The sequence below is a fragment of the Thalassophryne amazonica genome, chromosome 3, assembly GCF_902500255.1.
Source record: "Thalassophryne amazonica chromosome 3, fThaAma1.1, whole genome shotgun sequence".
Taxonomy (NCBI): Eukaryota; Metazoa; Chordata; class Actinopteri; order Batrachoidiformes; family Batrachoididae; genus Thalassophryne; species Thalassophryne amazonica.
In genome coordinates this window covers 75,811,803-75,834,315 of record NC_047105.1, presented here as the reverse complement: position 1 = coordinate 75,834,315, position 22,513 = coordinate 75,811,803, and the positions used below count along the sequence as shown (strand labels likewise).

Here is a 22,513-nt window from a genome sequence, read left to right as displayed (position 1 = left end):
GTGGTTTACTGACTGCTGATGCTTACTGTAGTTTCCTCCTCCTGCACTGAGATTCACTGCCACATCCTCCATTAAAGTCATAAATATATTTAGTCTTTTTTCTCATCTTTTCAGACAGTTACAGTTAAAAATAAAAAAGGGAAAAAGAAGCCTGTATGTGTGTCTGAGAGTGTATTGTTGCATCCACATCATTTTTTGGCTCCTCCCAGGGAGCTCAGTGAAACATTCCAGCCCACCTCTGGGGACCTGCTGGCTCCTCCAGATCCTCTCAGTTAAACTTTGCAGGAGCTAAGCGGACAGAGAAGACAGACACAAAATGAGGCGACTCGTGGTGTTAGTTGCTTTGGCCTGCCTCGCCACGGCTCAGCACCAAGCACTGATCGACTACTTGGAGAGGAGGCTCCTCGCGATTGAGGTAAGACTTTCTTTACCTCCCTGCCAAACCCTGGGCTCTGGAGTCAGTCTGACAGGAAACTTCCAGGAACAGGACACAGCCAATGGAATGCAGATGTGGGGAAAATGCTGGAAAATCCAGTGACCCTCTTCCCTCGGTAGAGAGTTAAATCTATACAGTCTGACTAGTTCCACAGTGCATCAAAATTCCAATACTTTAATGGCAAAAAAAAAAAAAAAAAAATGGTTTGTGCAAAATTACAGCATTAAATTGTGACACCTCAGTGTTTAGAAGTTATCTGGTTTCTTACATAACAGAAACGTCATGATTACCAAATAAAACTCTTTTGCTAAAACAAACCACTATGTGTGTGTGTGTGTATATATATATATATATATATATATATATATATATATATATATTTCTGTACATGTTGATGCTTGTTTTTTTTGTGATCAATCAACACTTAGTGTTTTAATCAATGTTATAATAACTGTATCTGAAGTAACATCTTTCTCAGAAATTGTCAGTAATAAAAAAACTCACAATGATCTTATTATTCCAGTATTCTTAATCATTTTTTAATCGAGAGCATTTTGTTTAAAAGCATACTGTCCTCCCTTTTGTTCTCAATCTGTAATCATGGAAACACAATTTATTACATAAATATCCACATAATCTTTCTGTATCACGGTGTGTTATTGTGCTTTACAGATCCAATCATTTATTCATTTATTCAGGGTCCCCCATGTGAAGGTCAGGGTCTGTTAGAAAGCAGCAATTGAGAGGTTTGCAGGACACTTGATGTTATTGAAGCAGCAGGACCTTCGTGGCCGGGACGACGGTGGGGGATCGAAACCCACGCGGCTCGCACCAAAAGACCGTTCCTCTACCAGGTCAGCCAAAGGGGAACTCCCCGTTAGCCAAGCTAGCGGGAACGTCTTATCAATTGGGACCCGGGACTTTCATCCCGCTACATTATAAAGGGCTGTGCAAACTACACTTCTTTCTTGTAAATACACGCATCCATCCATCTTCTATACCTGCTTACTTCAGTTAAGGGTCATGGGGGGCTGGAGCCTATCCCAGTAGATATAGGGCGTGAGGTGGGGTACACCCTGGACAGAATGCCAGTCTGCTGCAGGGCCACATATAGACAAACAAACATTCACATCCACATGCACACCTACAGACAATTTAAAGTTACCACTTCACCTAACCTCCATGTCTTTGGATGTGGGAGGAAGCCAGAGCACCCGGAGGGAACCCACGCAAACACAGGGAGAACATACAAACTCCACACAGGAAAAACCACAGGTGGGAATCAATCCCAAGACCTTCTCGCTGTGGGGCAACAGTGCTAACCACTAAGTCACCATGCAGCCCCATGTGCACACGTCTACTTTATTTCCATATAAAGCTCATCCTCAATCATTCATTTTCTGATGCTTAGCCAGATCTCGGTCACAGTGGTAGCAGAGTAAGTAGCTCATCCCACACTTCCTTATCCTCGACCAAGTCCTGTAACTCTTCCTGGAGGATCCCGAAGCGTTCTCAAGCCAGCTGGGAAATATAATCCCTCGAGCATGTCCTAGGTCTTCCCTGGGGCTTCTTCCCAGTTGGTCATGTCTGAAAGACCTCCCTAGTTAGATGATCAGGGGGCATCTTGAACAGATGCCCAAACCACCTCAACTGACCCCTTTCGATGCAAAGAAGCAGCGGCTCTACTCTGAGTCCCTCATATATATACTCAACAAAAATATAAACGCAACACTTTTGGTTTTGCTCCTATTTTGTATGAAATGAACTCATAAAACTTTTTCCACATACACAATATCACCATTTCCCTCAAATATTGTTCACAAACCAGTCTAAATCTGTGATAGTGAGCACTTCTCCTTTGCTGAGATAATCCATCCCACCTCACAGGTGTGCCATATCAAGATTCTGATTAGACACCATGATTAGTGCACAGGTGTGCCTTAGACTGCCCACAATAAAAGGCCACTCTGAAAGGTGCAGTTTTGTTTTATTGGGGGGGGGATACCAGTCAGTATCTGGTGTGACCACCATTTGCCTCATGCAGTGCAACACATCTCCTTCACAATCATCCATGAAGAGAACACCTCTCCAACGTGCCAAACACCAGCGAATGTGAGCATTTGCCCACTCAAGTCGGTTACGACGACGAACTGGAGTCAGGTCGAGATCCCGATGAGGACGACGAGCATGCAGATGAGCTTCCCTGAGACGGTTTCTGACAGTTTATGCAGAAATTCTTTGGTTATGCAAACCGATTGTTCCAGCAGCTGTCCGAGTGGCTGGTCTCAGACGATCTTGGAGGTGAACATGCTGGATGTGGAGGTCCTGGGCTGGTGTGGTTACACGTGGTCTGCGGTTGTGAGGCTGGTTGGATGTACTGCCAAATTCTCTGAAACGCCTTTGGAGACGGCTTATGGTAGAGAAATGAACATTCAATACACGAGCAACAGCTCTGGTTGACATTCCTGCTGTCAGCATGCCAATTGCACGCTCCCTCAAATCTTGCGACATCTGTGGCATTGTGCTGTGTGATAAAACTGCACCTTTCAGAGTGGCCTTTTATTGTGGGCAGTCTAAGGCACACCTGTGCACTAATCATGGTATCTAATCAGCATCTTGATATGGCACACCTGTGAGGTGGGATGGATTATCTCAGCAAAGGAGAAGTGCTCACTATCACAGATTTAGACTGGTTTGTGAACAATATTTGAGGGAAATGGTGATATTGTGTATGTGGAAAAAGTTTTAGATCTTTGAGTTCATCTCATACAAAATGGGAGCAAAACCAAAAGTGTTGCGTTTATATTTTTGTTGAGTGTATATATACACACACCCACAGTTGTATGTAAAAGTTTTGGCACCACTGATTTCTGTGATTTTCCTTTATAAATCATTGGTTGTTTGGATCAGCAATTTCAGTTAAATATATCATATAGCAGACAAACACAGTGATATTAGAGAAGTGAAATGAGGTTTATAGGATGTACAGAAAGTGTGCAATAATTCTTTAAACAAAATTAGGCAGGTGCATAAATTTGGGCACCCCCCCCCCCCCCGCCCCCCAAAAAAAACAAATACATCAATATTTAGTAGATCCTCCTTTTGGAGCAATAACAGCCTCTAAATGCTTCCTATAGCTTCCAATGACAGTCTGGATTCTGGTTGAAGGTAGTTGGACCATTCTTTACAAAACATCACAGGTTTCCGAGCATGGACAGCCCACTTAAAATCACACCACAGATTTTCAATAATATTAATGTCTGGGGACTGAGATGGCCATTCCAGAATGTTGTACTTGTGTTCTTCTGCATGAATGCCTTAGTAGATTTTGAGCAGTGTTTAGGGTTGTTGTCTTGTTGAAAGATCCAGCCCCTGCGCAACTTCAACTTGAACATTGTTCTCAACAATCTGGTGATATTGACTGGAGTCCATGTGACCCTCAACTTTAACAAGATTCCCAGTACCTGCACTGGCCACACAGCCACACAGCATGATGGAACCACCTCCACATTTTACTGGAGGTAGCAAGAGTTTTTCTTGGAATGCTGTGTTCTTTTAAAGCCATACATACCATCCCTTGTTATGTCCAAATAACTCAGTTTTAGTTTCAACAGTCCAAGAAACCTTATTCCAAAATGAAGCTGGCTTTTCCGAATGTGCTTTAGCGTACCTCAAGTGACTCTGTTTGTGGCATGTACGCAGAAAAGGGTTCCTCTGCATTATGATATCTTGTGAAGAGTGCGCTGTATAGTTGAACGATGCACAGAGACACAATCTGCAGCAAGATGATGTTGTAGGCCTTTGGAGCAGGTCTGTGGGTTGACTATGACTGTTCTCACCATCCTTCGCTTCAGCTTATCTGAGATTTTTGTTGGCCTGCCACTTTGGGCCTTAACTATTACTGTGCCTGCGGTCTTCCATTTCCTCACTATGTCCCTCACAGTGGAAACTGACAGCTGAAATCTCTAAAGGGGCTTTCACAGTGGCGTATTCGTAGAGCTGTTCATTGCAGCGTTGTGTTTCATTTAAATACGGCCGAAATACGCGCATACTCAGCCTTTAACAGTGTTTGTTCATACTTGCAGCTGCGTGTGTTCGCGTTTTAATGTGTGCACACAGTCGGGTGTGCCATGCTGCACCAGTTTCAGTGCTGTTTTCTGCCTCTGTGGAAGTGCGCTCTGTTCTCTACTGCATGGTGTGGTGCGGCTCAAAAACAGAGTCATTTAACATTATTATTATTATTTCTTTTTTTTTATGCAGCGAGTGCGCGTTCATTTTAGAGTCACAGCTCTTTTCAGCTTTGATCAGACTGATCGATCAGGGCATTTGATGAGCGCACCGACATGTAGCGCGTTTATTTTAAAGAGTCGCAGCTCTGATTAGACACACACAGAGAGAGAGAGAGAGGGAGAGCGCGCGCGCGAGAGTGCGGTTTTATTTTATTTTATTTTAAAGAGTCTGATAGAGGAGAGAGAGCGGGTTTAACTCCTCAAAATAAAACCCCCCTCTCTCTCTCTCTCTCTCTCTCTCTGACAGAGAGAGAGCGCGCGAGCGAGCGCTTTTATGAAACGATGCGACACAGTGAAACAGTCCTCATATATAATTAGTCCAGTATGATCAAGTGAAGCAATGATCTTGCAGTATTTATAGCTCCAGAAGAACAACAGGGAGATGTGAAGTGGCGCACAGTACCGTGTTGAAGCATGGGCAGGCTCACAATAGCGGACAGTAGCACGGCGCTGTGTGGACTCGCGTGAAGGCTCCATGCTGTGCTGTATGCCGAAGAAAATTAAACAGGTTTAATTTCTTCCGTCCTACGCGTGTAGCCCTCAACATACTGCTACGTACTGAGAAAAAACTCCTCGTGAAGTGGGCGGAGAGCTGCTCATTACAGCGTATCATCTAGGCTGTAATGAGCAACTCTACGAATACGCCACTGTGAAAGCCCCTTAAGATAGCTTTTTGTATCCTTCCCCTAAACCATGATGTTGAACAATCTTTGTTTTCAGGTCATTTGAGAGTTGTTTAGAGGCTCCCATGTTGCCACTCATTAGAAGAGATGCAAAGAGGGAAAACATTTGCAAATGGCCACCTTAAATACCCTTTCTCATGATTGGATTCACCTGTGTAAGGATCAATAAAATGACAAGAGTGCCCAAATTTATGCACCTGCCTAATTTTGTTTAAATAATTACTGCACATTTTTTGTAAATAATAGAAACTTCATTTCACTTCTCAAATATCAATGTGTTTGTCTGCTATATGATATATTTAACTGAAATTTCTGATCCAGACAACCAATGATTTATAAAGGAAAATCATGAAAATTATCAGGGGTGCCCAAATATTTGCATATGACTGTATTTTAAAATAATACATTTCAGTGTTTCTTCACAGTATCACATTTTCTGTGGGTCAGAGGTTTACATACATGAAGATGAAAACCTCTTTAAAAAGAAATTGATGGGATCACTTTTAGAAGACTCTCAATGACTGATGAATTTAGGGGTTAACTGGGGAAACCTTTGGCCAAACTGAATAACCAGTGCCTTCTTGTGATTAAGAGCAGGAGAAAAAATTCTAAATGAATGAAGCCAAGGCTTCCAGACCTCCACAAGTCCAGTTTTTCTGGACCAGTTAAATATCCAGTTTCTTCTCTGAGCCATCTCTAAAAGATTGATTACACCAAAAGCAACTATACAAACTAGTACATAAAAAGACAGCGCCTCTGTCCTGATTATGAACAGCAAACCTTTGTCGAGCTTTTTAGTGTAGCTTACGAATTGATACAATGCACCTGGAAAGGATTCACAGCGCTTCATTTTTTCCACGTTTTGTTATGTTACAGCCTTTTTTCCAAAATGGATGAAATTCATTTTTCTTCCTCAAAATTCTGCACACCTATACCCCATAATGACAATGTGAATTTTTTTTTTAGATTTTTGCAAATTCATTAAAAATAAAAATGAAAAAAAAACAAAAAACACTAAGAAATCACATGTACACAGCCTTTGCCATGAAGCTCAAAATTGAGCTCAGGTGCATCCTGTTTCCACTGATCATCCTTGAGATGTTTCTACAGCTTAATTGGAATCCACCTGGGGTAAATTCAGTTGATTGGACATGATTTGGAAAGACACACACCTGTTTACATATATGTTCCACAGTTGACAGTGGAGGTCAGAGCACAAAACAGGCATGAAGTCAAAGGAAATGTCTGTAGACCTCCGAGACAGGATTGTCTCGAGGCACAAATATGGGGAAGGAAACAGAAACATTTCTGCTGCTTTGAAGGTCCCAATGAGCACAGTGGCCTCCATCATCCTTAAATGGAAGAAGTTCTGATCCACCAGGACTCTTCCTTGAGCTGGCCGCCCATCTAAACTGAGCAATCGGGGGAGAAGGGCCTCAGTCACAGGTGAACAAGAACCCAATGTTCACTCTGTCAGAGGTCCAGCATTCCTCTGTGGAGAGAGGAGTACCTTCCAGAAGGACAACCATCTCTACAGCAATCCACCAATCAGGCCTGTATGGTAGAGTGGCCAGACAGCAGCCACTCCTTAGTAAAAGGCACATGGCAGCCCACCTGGAGTTTGCCAAAAGGCACCTGAAGGACTCTCAGACCATGAGAAAGAAAATTCTCTGGTCTGATGAGACAAAGATTGAACTCTTTTGCGTGAATGCAGGTGTCATGTTTGGAGGAAACCAGGCACCATCCCTCCACTGAAGCATGGTGGTGGCAGCATCATACTGTGGGGATATTTTTCAGCAACAGGAACTGGGAGACTAGTCAGGTTGAGGAAAAGATGAATGCAACAATGTACAGAGACATCCTGAATGAAAACCTGCTCCAGAGCACTCTTGACCTCAGACTGGGGTGAATGTTCATCTTTCAACAGGACAAAGACCCTAAACACACAGCCAAGATATCAAAGGAGTGGCTCCAGGACAACTCTGTGAATGTCCTTGGGTGGCCCAACCAGAAACCAGACCTGAATCCGATTGGACATCTCTGGAGAGATCTGAAAATGGCTGTGCACCAACGCTCCCCATCCAACCTGAAGGAGCTTGAGAGGTGCTACATAGAGGAATGGGCAAAACTGCCCAAAGATAGGTGCACAAAGCTTGTGGCATCATATTCAAGAAGACTTGAGGCTGTAATTGCTGCCAAAGGTGCATCAACAAAATATTGAGCAAAGCAGTTGAATACTTATGTACAGTACATGTGATTTCTTTGTTTGTTTGTTTTTTGGTTTTTTTTTTTAATAAATTTGCAAAAATTTCAAAAAACAAAAACTTTTTTTCAAGTTGCCATTATGCGGTGTTGTGAGTAGAATTTTAATGGAAAAAAATAATTTACTCCATTTTGGAATAAAGCTGTAACATAACTATATGTTTTAAAAGTGAAGCTCTGTGAATACTTTCCAGGTGCACTATAGATAGTCTGTGGTGAGGGTGCTAAAGGCCATGTTGATGGAATGCTCCATTAAAGATGGGTGATGTCACATTCCTATCTAATGCCTTCAAATCCGCTCCAATAAAGATGGGTGATGTCACATTCCTATCTAATGCCTTCAAATCCATCATCAATTCTTTAATTGTGATCCTGAAGTTCTGTTAGGCCTTTACAACAGATGTTAATAAATCTCTAGTCATTAATTTGTGCCTCCGCCCTCAATGATGGAGAGTCTGTGTGATCCCAAACTTATTTTATTTTTATATAAAAGACTATACAGTTGCTCATGGTATGGGTGGCTACTAGACTAGAATAGAATACAGCCTTAATTGTCATCGTATGTACAGTGGTGGGCACAGTTCCGATAATCTGATAACATAATTATTGAAGATACCGTTTCCATTATCAGATTATCTTTTTAGATAACTTTAAAAGCCATTATCGGACCAATTATCTTCCGATAAATTTTTGTCCGATAACTTTTAGACTGATAAACAAAGTAAACAAACCTGAACAGCAACAAACATTTTTAAAATTTTAAATCAGTTCAGCACCTACCTGTTAAAAGTTTTGTAATACAAGTAGATGTATAGTTCTACTCTGCAAACAGAAAAGAGCTTCTTCTATAAGAAACTGCTCTATCCTCTGGAGATAAAGGAGAACTGGTCACACACACACAAAAAAAAAATCACTTCCTTTAACACCATACTGATACGCTGGCAATATCACCTAAGTCATCCAGAGGCATACATTTTTAACTTATGGTTCAAATTTTAACCAAACTAATTTTGGACAAGTTATTTAAAATTACTGTCATGTCTGAAGTTTTATAAAAGTGAAAAAAAATGAGCACACATTCTCTCCACATGCAAAATATTTTGCGATGACACTTCCAGGGCTCCATAAAAATGCCTGTTTTTACAAATAAAAAATGGAATATTTTACAAAAGCACATTTATCTGTAAACACCAACACATGACACACATCACATTAACGTGTTGGTTTACATAATGAATGACTGAACCAATCAGTGTTTAGCCGAGGCATTTTTACCCAGAATCTTTTTCGATCTGTCTGTTTGTTGCAAAACCTCAGAATTAGTGCAATATTCAACATTAAAAGATATATGTTATATTTTAACTTTGTACAAATGACAGAATTGACATTAATGGAGTTATTCTATCGGTATTAATGTTATTTATAAATCAAAACCATAAGTCAGCATGACTTTATTTTCCAAGACCTCCGCCCGACCGCAGCGTTATGATTGGTAGAGAGCTGGCATTATGGCTGCTCTCAGGGTGCTTCTGTACTGGAAGCTGTGTAGTAAACAAGAGCTTCCAGCAGTGGGCAGGATGTTCAAAGACATAAGTGAGGCCTCGTATGGGTCTGTTGTTACTTTTAATACTACTAGAAGCCATTGTGGTGTTAAAACTCAAATTCAGTTTATTAGTAGTTGCAAATGTATCAGAGACAATATTGGAATTTATCGGTTATCGTGGTTTATCATTTTATTTTTAATTATCTGTTATCGAAGTTAATTTTTTGGTTATCTGTGCCCACCACTGACACACACACACACACACACACACATATATATATATACTCAACAAAAATATAAATGCAACACTTTTGGTTTTGCTCCTATTTTGTATGAGATGAACTCAAAGATCTAAAACTTTTTCCACATACACAATATCACCATTTCCCTCAAATATTGTTCACAAACCAGTCTAAATCTGTGATAGTGAGCACTTCTCCGTTGCTGAGATAATCCATCCCACCTCACAGGTGTGCCATATCAGGATGCTGATTAGACACCATGATTAGTGCACAGGTGTGCCTTAGACTGCCCACAATAAAAGGCCACTCGGAAAGGTGCAGTTTTGTTTTATTGGGGGGGGATACCAGTCAGTATCTGGTGTGACCACCATTTGCCTCATGCAGTGCAACACATCTCCTTCGCATCATCCGTGAAGAGAACACCTCTCCAACATGCCAAACACCAGCGAATGTGAGCATTTGCCCACTCAAGTCGGTTACGACGACGAACTGGAGTCAGGTCGAGACCCCGATGAGGACGACGAGCATGCAGATGAGCTTCCCTGAGACGGTTTCTGACAGTTTGTGCAGAAATTCTTTGGTTATGCAAACCGATTGTTTCAGCAGCTGTCCGAGTGGCTGGTCTCAGACGATCTTGGAGGTAAACATGCTGGATGTGGAGGTCCTGGGCTGGTGTGGTTACACGTGGTCTGCGGTTGTGAGGCTGGTTGGATGTACTGCCAAATTCTCTGAAACGACTTTGGAGACGGCTTATGGTAGAGACATGAACATTCAATACACGAGCAACAGCTCTGGTTGACATTCCTGCTGTCAGCATGCCAACTGCATGTTCCCTCAAATCTTGCGACATCTGTGGCATTGTGCTGTGTGATAAAACTGCACCTTTCAGAGTGGCCTTTTATTGTGGGCAGTCTAAGGCACACCTGTGCACTAATCATGGTGTCTAATCAGCATCCTGATATGGCACACCTGTGAGGTGGGATGGATTATCTCAGCAAAGGAGAAGTGCTCACTATCACAGATTTAGACTGGTTTGTGAACAATATTTGAGGGAAATGGTGATATTGTGTATGTGGAAAAAGTTTTAGATCTTTGAGTTCATCTCATACAAAATGGGAGCAAAACCAAAAGTGTTGCGTTTATATTTTTGTTGAGTGTATATATATATATATATATATATATATATATATATATATATATATATATATATATATATATATATATATATTTGTTCTCTGCATTTAACCCATCCAAATTACAGTTAGACACAATCCAACCACTAGGAGCAGTGGGCAGCCACAGTCTTTATATATATATATATATATATATATATATATATATTATCTTCCTGTTCTGAAACACCAGAAGGCACTGGTTCTCCAGGGAGCTGTTTACATACAGCCAAATGTGCTCCAGTTAACCCCAAATTATGGCAGTTTAGTCATTCAGGAGCTTTGAAAATTTTTAAATACACTTCTGGTTTCTTCCATGACAGTCATTTTGGTGCATGCAAACATTTGACACATTGAAAATCTGAGATTGTGAATAAAACATTCTTGAAAGTATTATTTTCAAATAAGTACATGTGGAATTGAAGCAGACTTCCTAATTGACTTAACACATGTAGTGATGGGTAACATGAACTGTGAGGAGTTGGAGAAAACTGACTTGGAAAGTTTTTACAAAGTATGTATGTAGGAGGGAGAATATGACGAATATCTGACAATGTGTGTGTGTATGTGAGAGGAAGAATATACGTGGGATGATTAATGGTTGGCGCAGCCTGTCAGGTGTCTGCTTGCCACACGTGGGCTAAACCTGGTTGTTGACTTTCATTTTGTTATGGCTTTCAGTCTTTCTGTTTGTTGAACAGAATATTATAGGTTTTTAATTTAGTCTAGAGATTTTTAATGAAACACTGTTTTCATTGTTTGTTCTTTAATCAATCTGTTTCTGTTGCAGCATCCAAAGTGGACATGCTTACTTTCAGTGTCCAAATCCAGGCATGACAACTGGTAATCCTTTGTTACATTCTTTGACAACAGGACCGGATCACTCTGTGGCATGAACAGACCACCCGCTACGCCTCAGAGCTGCGGGAGCTGAAACAACAGATGGTGTCACAGCTGGAGAACCTGGACAAAGAGAAAGAGACACTGCGAATGAGTCTGGACGGCGTGGGGTCGAGGGTGGACCGTGTGGAGCGTGAGCTGGACTACCTGGAAACCCAGAATGGCGCTCAGCCATGTGTGGACGTGGACGACAAGCTGATAGAACAGCAGGTGACTCTGGTGCAGGAGAAGCAGAAGGCCAAGTATTCAAAGCTCTCAGGTGACATTTTCACTCTATTTAAAGTCCACCTCCTGAAGGTCAAATGTTCATTTTGACAAGGTTCTGCTCTGTGTTTAAATTAAGATGAATCTGAAGCTATTATTTTGCTTTTGAACACCAAATATAATGTCATGCAGGAATTTCCTTTCTTTGATCCATTTCAAATTATAATACAGGAATTATGTTTTAGAATTTAACTGTAAAATCAATCCATTCTCAAAACTTGAACAATTTCTTTGACATGATAAACCAAACAAATGGCCTATCATTTGTATCCGGGTGAGTACTCAGGTGTGAGTTCTTCAGTTGAATGAAAACATGATATCTTCAGGATAAAAAAAAAAGTGATGTGACAGGCTAAATGATAACAGGTGACAGTCTGTCAGAGGGAGGCAACATGGGGTTGTCCAAAAACAGTCAAGTTTGGTAACGGGATGTTAGCATACTAATTAAACAGTCCAAAATGCCACCCTTAATGATCCAGCAAAGAATGTAAAGAAGCAAAACGCTAATATACTACGACTGAAGATGGCAACTGGAAGCACTTGTGACAAATAGGCAGATTGAACACACGAGGTAGGCTAAATGCAGACAGAGGACACAAGAGGGAGCCAGAATCCAGACAGAGAGAGAGCTAGAAGGGAATGATTATATTCATGGAGGAGCTGGAGTCTATCCCAGCTGTCATGGGGCAAGAGATGTGGCATACACTGGACAGGCCACCAGTCCATCACAGGGAATGATTATATGGCAGAAATGTCCTTTATTTAAGCACATTTCTTCACCACTACACTACCCGTGCAATGTACCATGTGTTTAAGCTTTTTATTTTTGTTACACAGTATCATGATGAAATGTTCTGAAGCATCCACATAATGGATTTGATATTTTGTTAGAAAGTTACTGTAATCTTAACCACAACCTTACTGAAACAAAAAGTAACCTGTATGACTTCAGCCTGTTCACAGAAAGCTAAACTCCCTGTTCCACATACAATCAATCAATCAATCAATTTTTTTATATAGCGCCAAATCACAACAAACAGTTGCCCCAAGGCGCTTTATATTGTAAGGCAAGGCCATACAATAATTATGTAAAACCCCAACGGTCAAAACGACCCCCTGTGAGCAAGCACTTGGCTACAGTGGGAAGGAAAAACTCCCTTTTAACAGGAAGAAACCTCCAGCAGAACCAGGCTCAGGGAGGGGCAGTCTTCTGCTGGGACTGGTTGGGGCTGAGGGAGAGAACCAGGAAAAAGACATGCTGTGGAGGGGAGCAGAGATCGATCACTAATGATTAAATGCAGAGTGGTGCATACAGAGCAAAAAGAGAAAGAAACAGTGCATCATGGGAACCCCCCAGCAGTCTACGTCTATAGCAGCATAACTAAGGGATGGTTCAGGGTCACCTGATCCAGCCCTAACTATAAGCTTTAGCAAAAAGGAAAGTTTTAAGCCTAATCTTAAAAGTAGAGAGGGTGTCTGTCTCCCTGATCTGAATTGGGAGCTGGTTCCACAGGAGAGGAGCCTGAAAGCTGAAGGCTCTGCCTCCCATTCTACTCTTACAAACCCTAGGAACTACAAGTAAGCCTGCAGTCTGAGAGCGAAGCGCTCTATTGGGGTGATATGGTACTAATGAGGTCCCTAAGATAAGATGGGACCTGATTATTCAAAACCTTATAAGTAAGAAGAAGAATTTTAAATTCTATTCTAGAATTAACAGGAAGCCAATGAAGAGAGGCCAATATGGGTGAGATATGCTCTCTCCTTCTAGTCCCCCTCAGTACTCTAGCTGCAGCATTTTGAATTAACTGAAGGCTTTTTAGGGAACTTTTAGGACAACCTGATAATAATGAATTACAATAGTCCAGCCTAGAGGAAATAAATGCATGAATTAGTTTTTCAGCATCACTCTGAGACAAGACCTTTCTGATTTTAGAGATATTGCGTAAATGCAAAAAAGCAGTCCTACATATTTGTTTAATATGCGCTTTGAATGACATATCCTGATCAAAAATGACTCCAAGATTTCTCACAGTATTACTAGAGGTCAGGGTAATGCCATCCAGAGTAAGGATCTGGTTAGACACCATGTTTCTAAGATTTGTGGGGCCAAGTACAATAACTTCAGTTTTATCTGAGTTTAAAAGCAGGAAATTAGAGGTCATCCATGTCTTTGTCTGTAAGACAATCCTGCAGTTTAGCTAATTGGTGTGTGTCCTCTGGCTTCATGGATAGATAAAGCTGGGTATCATCTGCGTAACAATGAAAATTTAAGCAATACCGTCTAATAATACTACCTAAGGGAAGCATGTATAAAGTGAATAAAATTGGTCCTAGCACAGAACCTTGTGGAACTCCATAATTAACTTTAGTCTGTGAAGATGATTCCCCATTTACATGAACAAATTGTAATCTATTAGACAAATATGATTCAAACCACCGCAGCGCAGTGCCTTTAATACCTATGGCATGCTCTAATCTCTGTAATAAAATTTTATGGTCAACAGTATCAAAAGCAGCACTGAGGTCTAACAGAACAAGCACAGAGATGAGTCCACTGTCCGAGGCCATAAGAAGATCATTTGTAACCTTTACTAATGCTGTTTCTGTACTATGATGAATTCTAAAACCTGACTGAAACTCTTCAAATAGACCATTCCTCTGCAGATGATCAGTTAGCTGTTTTACAACTACCCTTTCAAGAATTTTTGAGAGAAAAGGAAGGTTGGAGATTGGCCTATAATTAGCTAAGATAGCTGGGTCAAGTGATGGCTTTTTAAGTAATGGTTTAATTACTGCCACCTTAAAAGCCTGTGGTACATAGCCAACTAACAAAGATAGATTGATCATATTTAAGATCGAAGCATTAAATAATGGTAGGGCTTCCTTGAGCAGCCTGGTAGGAATGGGGTCTAATAAACATGTTGATGGTTTGGATGAAGTAACTAATGAAAATAACTCAGACAGAACAATCGGAGAGAAAGAGTCTAACCAAATACCGGCATCACTGAAAGCAGCCAAAGATAACGATACGTCTTTGGGATGGTTATGAGTAATTTTTTTTCTCTAATAGTTAAAATTTTGTTAGGAAAGAAAGTCATGAAGTCATTACTAGTTAAAGTTAATGGAATACTCAGCTCAATAGAGCTCTGACTCTTTGTCAGCCTGGCTACAGTGCTGAAAAGAAACCTGGGGTTGTTCTTATTTTCTTCAATTAGTGATGAGTAGAAAGATGTCCTAGCTTTACGGAGGGCTTTTTTATAGAATGAATGAATGAATGAATGAAAATGAATGAATGAATGAATGAATGAATGAATGAAAACTGTTTATTTCGAACATTTGATACAACAACAATTACAAGATAGATCAGTAAAGACAACAACAAAAAAGTTCCTACTGTGTACCCAACATGTCCGAAAAGGGGTAGGGTGAAGCATCAGCTTATTTATCCCTACCCCTTCTTCCCCACAACCAGTAATATCCTTTGCCACATATACACATAGATTCCTACACACCTAAACCGATATCAATATATATATATATATATACATACACATATATACACATATACATATATACACATATATATACACAAACATAAATATACACCTACACATACCTACTTACATACAAAATACTATATATTTACAAGCCGAAGCAAAAAACAAAAACACCCTAACCCTCATTACCCTTCCTCCTCCCTATACCCAGAAAAAACCATATTTTTGTACCGCTGTTTGAACTGGTTCATGCTTGGACATTGCTTGAGCCCCACTCCCAATCTGTTCCACATCCTCACCCCACAGACAGAAATACAGAAACCTTTTAATGTTGTTCGTGCCCACTGATGCTTTAAATTAAATTTCCCCCTCAGACTGTAATCCCCTGATCTGTTAAAAAACATATTTTTAATATTTGCTGGAAGTAAATTGTTTATTGCTTTATACACAATTTGTACTGTTTGAAAATGAACCAAGTCTGTGAATTTTAAGAATTTGGATTGTAAAAATAGTGGATTTGTATGATCTCTATAGCCACTATTATGAATCATTCTTATAGCTCTTTTCTGCATTACTGATAGTGATTGTGTTGTACCTTTATAAGTATTACCCCATACCTCTGCACAGTACTGTAAATATGGTAAAACCAGTGAGCAGTAAAGAATGCGGAGTGAGTTGTGGTCCAGAATATGTTTCGCTTTGTTTAGAACTGAAATGCTTCTTGAGTTTACTTTGTATATGTTTTATATGAGTCTTCCAGTTTATCTTATCATCTATTATCACCCCCAGAAACTTATTTTCATGTACCCTTTCAATATCTACCCCCTCGACTTGTAACTGAACCTGTATGTCTGTATTACAATAGCCAAATAACATGTATTTTGTTTTACTTAAGTTTAATGATAATTTGTTTCTGTCAAACCATATTTTCAATTTTCCCATTTCTATACTGATCCTCCTCAGTAACTCCTGCAAATCCCCCCCTGAACAAAAAATGCTTGTGTCATCTGCAAATAATACTAATTTTAATATTTTGGAAACATTGACAATATCATTTATATAAATTAGAAACAGTTTTGGACCCAATACTGACCCCTGTGGGACGCCACAAGCATTGTCCAAGCATGATGATGTATATTCCCCCAACTTCACAAACTGTTTTCTGTTACTTAAGTAGCTTCTCACCCAGTGCAACACCAACCCCCTAATCCCATACTGTTCAAGTTTATTGATTAATATGTCATGATTAATTGTATCAAAAGCCTTTTTAAGGTCTATAAATATTCCAACTGAATGTAATTTGTGGTCTATGGCGTTTGTAATCTCCTCAACTGATTCTATTAATGCAAGTGATGTTGAACTATGTGCTCTGAATCCATATTGACTATCAGTAATTTATGTTTATTTATGAATTTGTCTAATCTATTATTGAATAACTTTTCTAATAATTTGGAAAATTGTGGAAGCAAAGAAACAGGTCTATAATTTGTGAAGTGGTGTCTATCCCCAGTCTTATACAGCGGCACAACCTTAGCTATTTTCATTTGATTGGGAAATTTACCGGTTTGAAATGATAAGTTACAGATGTATGTTAATGGTTCTACAATCCATTCAATGACCTGTTTTACCACCACCATATCAATTTCATTTAAATCGGTAGATGTTTTATATTTACATTTATTCACAATGTCTATAATTTCATTTCCATCCACTGCTGTGAGGAACATTGAACAGGGATTTCTTTCTATGAGATTATTATCCCAATCCTCAGGTTGGGAATCGGGAATTTTTTCTGTCAAGCTTGGTCCAATATTTACAAAAAAATTATTAAAACTGTTGACTACCTCATCCTTATTTTCCTTCTTGACATCATTATCAATGAAATACTGAGGGTAACTCTGTTTTTTATTACCATTTTTGATAATGCTATTTAATATATCCCATATTCCTTTAATATTGTTTTTGTTATTATATAATATGTTACTATAATATTCCTTCCTACATACCCGTATAATATTAGTTAATCTATTTTTGTATTTCTTATATGTATTTTCTGCCTCTTTAGTCTTTAGTTTTATGAATTCTCTATACAGTGTATTTTTCTTATTACATGCATTTCGTAACCCTTTCGTCATCCATGGTCGATCTTGGATTTTTTGTTTTCTGTAGTCTTGTTTAATTGGACAATTTTTATCATATAATGATGTAAATATTTGTAAAAAAGTTTCATATGCACTATCAACATCACTTTCACTGTATACCTTTTCCCAGTTTTGCTCCTGTAAATCCTTCTTTAGTGTGTTCATGTTTTCCTCTGTCCGCACTCGCCTGTATTTTATTTTCTCCTCTGGCTGATTCCGCCGATGGTTTCTATTATAAACGATGAAAACTGGTAGATGATCACTAATGTCATTGATTAATAATCCACTCACAGTGTTATTCTCAATATCATTGCTGAATATATTATCAATTAAGGTGGCACTATGGGATGTAATTCTGCTTGGCCTGGTGATTTTTGGATATAAACTCATACTGTACATTATACTGATAAATTCATGTTATTTTATGCTTATTTGGATTGAGCAGATCAATATTTAAGTCACCACAAATGAACACAGTTTTTTGATTAGTTTTTGAGAACATTTTTCCCATACAGTCAGTGAATGTTTCAATACTAGATCCTGGTGCTCTATATATACAGCTGACTAATACATTTTTGCTTTTTTCTTCACATATTTCAATAGTTATACATTCTAATAAGTTATCAATCACAGTTGTCATATTGTCTACTATTTTATAATCCATGTTCTTATCCACATACACAGCCACTCCTCCTCCACTCTTATTTTTTCTGTTTACACAATTAAATTCATATCCATCCAGTTCAAAATCCATTCCTTTATCTTCACTGATCCATGTTTCTGATATAGCAATTATGTTAAATATTTTTTTAAACTGACTTAAATATTCTTTAATGTTGTTAAAGTTTGCATATAGACTTCTGCTGTTGAAATGGATTATTGATAATTTGTTATCCGTTTTAATGATCCGATTAAACTGTTCATTTGTATAATAGCAACAACTGTCATTGATATTTGAGAAGAAATTATTGTCCGGGTCTATATCGTGCTCCAAGTCCAGTACATTGTGGTCTGTGTATTTAAATGTTCTCAGTTCTACTTTTCCATGATCAGCAATCCTTTGAGTTATATCCTTCTTGTCTCCAGATGTAGATGAATAGGTAGTAGATGAATAGGTTCCTCTGGTCTGTGTCATGGTGTTGTGATGTGTTTGTGTCCTCATACCTTATTGGTCATATTTGTCCAGATCCTCGCTTTAAGAAACACTATTGTTCATATTTGTCCAGCTCCTCGATGTTCCTTATTGCCATGACTTTTGCTTGTTCTGGTGATCCGTTCAGTTTGATGAATATTTTACAGTTTGAAGTCCATGTGTGCTGGATTTTTCCCTGTTTCTTCAAGAAGCGTGCTTTCCTGGCGATGTCGGCATTCCGTTTGGTGAGATGTTCATTGATGAATACGTTTGTCCCTTTCAGTTTTCTTCCTTGTTTTAACAGTGCTGTTTTGTGTTTTCTGTTGATGAATCTCATGATGACGGTTCGTTTATCACCGTCATTTCTCCGGGGCAGAGGGTGGCACGCTTCAATGTTATTTAAATCCATTTCTATACCTTTAGATAGGAGGAAATCAGCAACCTGTTTTTCCACAGAGCTGACCTCCTGTTCACTGGGATCCCCTCCGCTCTCATCTGTTACTGCCTGTGCGTAGGACCGTGGTTTGATGTGAAGACCTGTGATGATGACGTCGTTAATTCTGGTGTACTGCTCCAATTCAGCCACTCTATTTTCCAGCTGCACCAGATGCCGGTCTTTCTCGGCATTCTGGAGCCGTAATGCCTTCACCTCCTCCACCAGATCCATAATTGATTTCTGTTGCTGCTTCACAACAGAAATCTCCTCTGATAGAAAGTCCAGAGATTTTTTAATATCGTCACCTTCCTCCGCTGTCAGAACCTTCTTAGGCCCCATGGTCGGCTTATGAGCAGCTTGTCGATCGCCGATGTTAACAGCCTGCGTTGTTTGTCACCGGGATGGATCTGCACTGCGCTGGTGCCGCGCGGCCTCGGTGTTTCCGCTCTGATGGATCCGCGGTGGCTGCACGAGGCCTCGGGGAAGCGGCACTCGTGACGCGTGGCTCTAATGACGCAGCGCGCGGCCTCAGTGAATTCACCACGTTGGGCGGGCCTCGGACGTTGTTGCTGTCCAGTCGCGGGGCTAAGTTGCCGGTTGAGGTGGTATTCCCACTGTCCGGGTTGGCAAACACCGGCGTGGCAGATGGCAACTACAAACACCACCTCTGAAAACTCAGGTACAAACTTTTTGCAGCTCGCTCTGACGACACGCAGCTCTGACTGAGAGCAACAGACTCTTTTTCCAGGCTAAGTGAAGATCTTCTAAATTAGTGAGACGCCATTTCCTCTCCAACTTACGGGTTATCTGCTTTAAGCTACGAGTTACAATAAAGACAACATGTCAAAGGTGTCACAGTATGGAAGCCTTGAGATGAGATATGTTGACCTTTCACTTAACCATTGTCATTACTTTACAGACTGCACAGACATGATCTCCAGCATAAAAGCAATGAAGATCTTGAAGCGTGTTGGAGGACCAAAGGGCACATGGACCAAAGACACCAGCAGTGGCTCTGGAAAGGTCTATATTTTTAATGGGACAGATGATGACATCATCTATGAGTTTGCCTCTGTGCAAGACTTCACCCGCTCTTCGGGCTTGTCTCGGGCCAACCAACTGAAGCTGCCATCGGCCTGGAGAGGAATGGGCCATGTTGTCTACAACAACTATGCTTATTACATCAAACAAGACAACGAGGTAAGGTTGGTCAAGTATGACATCAAGAACAACTTTGTGAAAGACAGTGTAGTGTTGCCGGTCCAAGATCACGTCCCAGTATATGACCTGACTCCTGAGACAGCAATGGACTTGGCAGTAGACGAGGAAGGCCTGTGGGCCATTTATGCCACACGACAAAATGAACAGCACATCTCTCTGGCTAAGATGGATGCCAGTACTCTGGATATCGAACAGATGTGGGACACAAACTGTCCGCGAGAGAACGCAGAAGCAGCCTTTGCCATCTGTGGCACACTGTATGTAGTGTACAACACTAATCAGCCAGGTCGCTCGCGTATCCAGTGTGTATTTGACGTTAATGATATGGTGACAAATGAGGATGCTCCACTGGTTTATTTTCCAAAACGTTATGGGACCCACTCTAGTCTGAAGTACAACCCACAGGAGCAGCTTGTCTATGCCTGGGATGACGGTTACCAGATCCTCTACAAACTTGTCATGAAAAAGAAATTGGAAATTTGAGCAAGTTAATACCTTCTACCAAAACCACAGAAATACCAAAATCCACTCAATGCTCCTTAAATTTTCTCAAAGTCCCAAAAGCACAAGTGTTATGACCATGAAAACCACGTTCCTCATCAGAGTACACTGCACATCCGCTATCACAATTGTGTGTCTGAAAAGAACTGAATACAGTTGCTGTACTTACCTGTGATCTGTCCTTTTAAGTTCACAAAGTTTCTCCAACATGAAGTTACACTGAGTGGGTTTTTTTTTGGTTGTTCTTTCACTTTTTTACAACCTGTCATATTAAAACATTGTTACCAGTCACAGTTCTGAGTGTTCTATTCAACTGTGATCATTATGTCAAATGAACAAAAAAAGTAGCAAAAGTAGATGAAAAGTAGTACACGGGTACCAGTAGTGCACCTAACAGAGCTCCAAATGAACTTAATGTTTTCCCAGATCTTAAAAATGTGTAGTGTAGTTATTCGTGCATTTTTTTTTCCCATTGTGTGATTTGTTCCAACATTACTGGTGATATTATTGCATCTGTACAGGAACTATTTGCAGTGACCATGCTGGAAGGAGACTAGCAAGGGAAGCCACCAAGCCAGCTCTATTTGGAATGTTTCTGTGTAGGCTGTCAGTTGTCCAGGTGGTTTCCATAGTAGAGAAGCTTGAATCTTCGACTGGACTGGGTTGCTTGACGCGAGGACGTTTCGCTTCAAATCGCAGAAGCTTCCTCAGCTAAAATTCTTGCTCTGGTGTCTCTCCCTTATTTAGCAGGAGTAGGGGAAAAACTACAGAGGATCTTCAGATAGCACAAAATCCCAGTTTACTTTAAACCGGTTAACACCTTGAGACAGAAATTTGTTCACCCTAAGGACAGGATCCCTAGTTACAAACAGCGCAATGTATTCTATCAGATGTCAGGAAAACTGTAACGAACACTACATAGGTGAGACTAAGCAACCGTTACACAAAAGGCTATACCAGCACCGCAGAAAGGGCGCCAGTGGACCTCAATCTGTAGTTCATCTCCACCTTAAAGAGACTAACCACACGTTTGAGGACAAGGAAGTTAAAATATTAGCCAGAGAGAAGAAATTGTTTGAGAGAGGGGTCAAGGAGGCATTCTATGTGAAACAGTTGAAACCCAGCCTTAACCAGGGAGGGGGTCTGAGACACGCTTTGTCCCCTGTTTACAATGGGGTACTCAGGTCAAAGGAGTTTCAGTCTTTTGTTCATGGTAATGAGTCATTCACGTCATCAGGAGAGTCGTCAAGGGAGCCATCAGGAGAGACTTCCATCCCATCATTAGGAGGGACAGCTGCCCTGTCATTTGGAGGGTGCTAACTAGAGCACAATAGTTGCCAATTAGAGCTCTTGTTTAGTCACTAGCCTATAGCAGTCTGCCTCTCCGGGGTAGGAGGGGTCTGGTTAGGTTTAAAACTCCAGCTTTTGTGGCTTCTGTTTATTCTTCTCTACAAGAGTCAAGACAGAAGTCAGACTACCAGAGCAAGAATTTTAGCTGAGGAAGCTTCTGCGATGTGAAGCGAAACGTCCTCGCGTCAAGCAACCCAGTCCAGTCGAAGATTCAAGCTTCTCTACAAAGCTCTGTTTGGAGTTATAAGCTTGTGTGGTTGTGGTTGGACAAACTGTGCATAGTGCAACTTTTGTTTCCTACATCTCCAGTTACAGTGCTTCATGATCATGGTATAGAGGAAGACATTATTAAAAACAAGTGAAATTTCAGCTGCAGTTTGCCAGTAGGCATATGGTAAACCCAAGCCTGATTTGTTTTCTTGTACAATCCTTCTCTACTCCACT

General features: G+C 40.3%; 1 protein-coding gene across 1 annotated transcript; it reads left to right on the top strand.

The window, feature by feature from the left end:
- Positions 1 to 249: 249 nt before the first annotated feature.
- olfml3b (olfactomedin-like 3b) lies at positions 250 to 21,055 on the top strand. The gene is made up of 3 exons (XM_034166838.1): positions 250 to 415; positions 11,501 to 11,786; positions 19,917 to 21,055. Exons 1-3 carry the CDS (start codon positions 317 to 319, stop codon positions 20,699 to 20,701), a joined length of 1,170 nt encoding a protein of 389 aa, XP_034022729.1. The 5' UTR covers positions 250 to 316; the 3' UTR covers positions 20,702 to 21,055.
- The last annotated feature ends 1,458 nt before the right edge of the window (positions 21,056 to 22,513 follow it).

Excerpts from the sequence above, each read along its gene's own strand:
- olfml3b (XM_034166838.1), top strand. The coding sequence starts at position 317 with ATGAGGCGACTCGTGGTGTTAGTTGCTTTGGCCTGCCTCGCCACGGCT. Across the intron at positions 416-11,500 it reads GGAGGCTCCTCGCGATTGAG|GACCGGATCACTCTGTGGCA; the intron begins GTAAGACTTTCT and ends CTTTGACAACAG. Across the intron at positions 11,787-19,916 it reads CAAGTATTCAAAGCTCTCAG|ACTGCACAGACATGATCTCC; the intron begins GTGACATTTTCA and ends ATTACTTTACAG.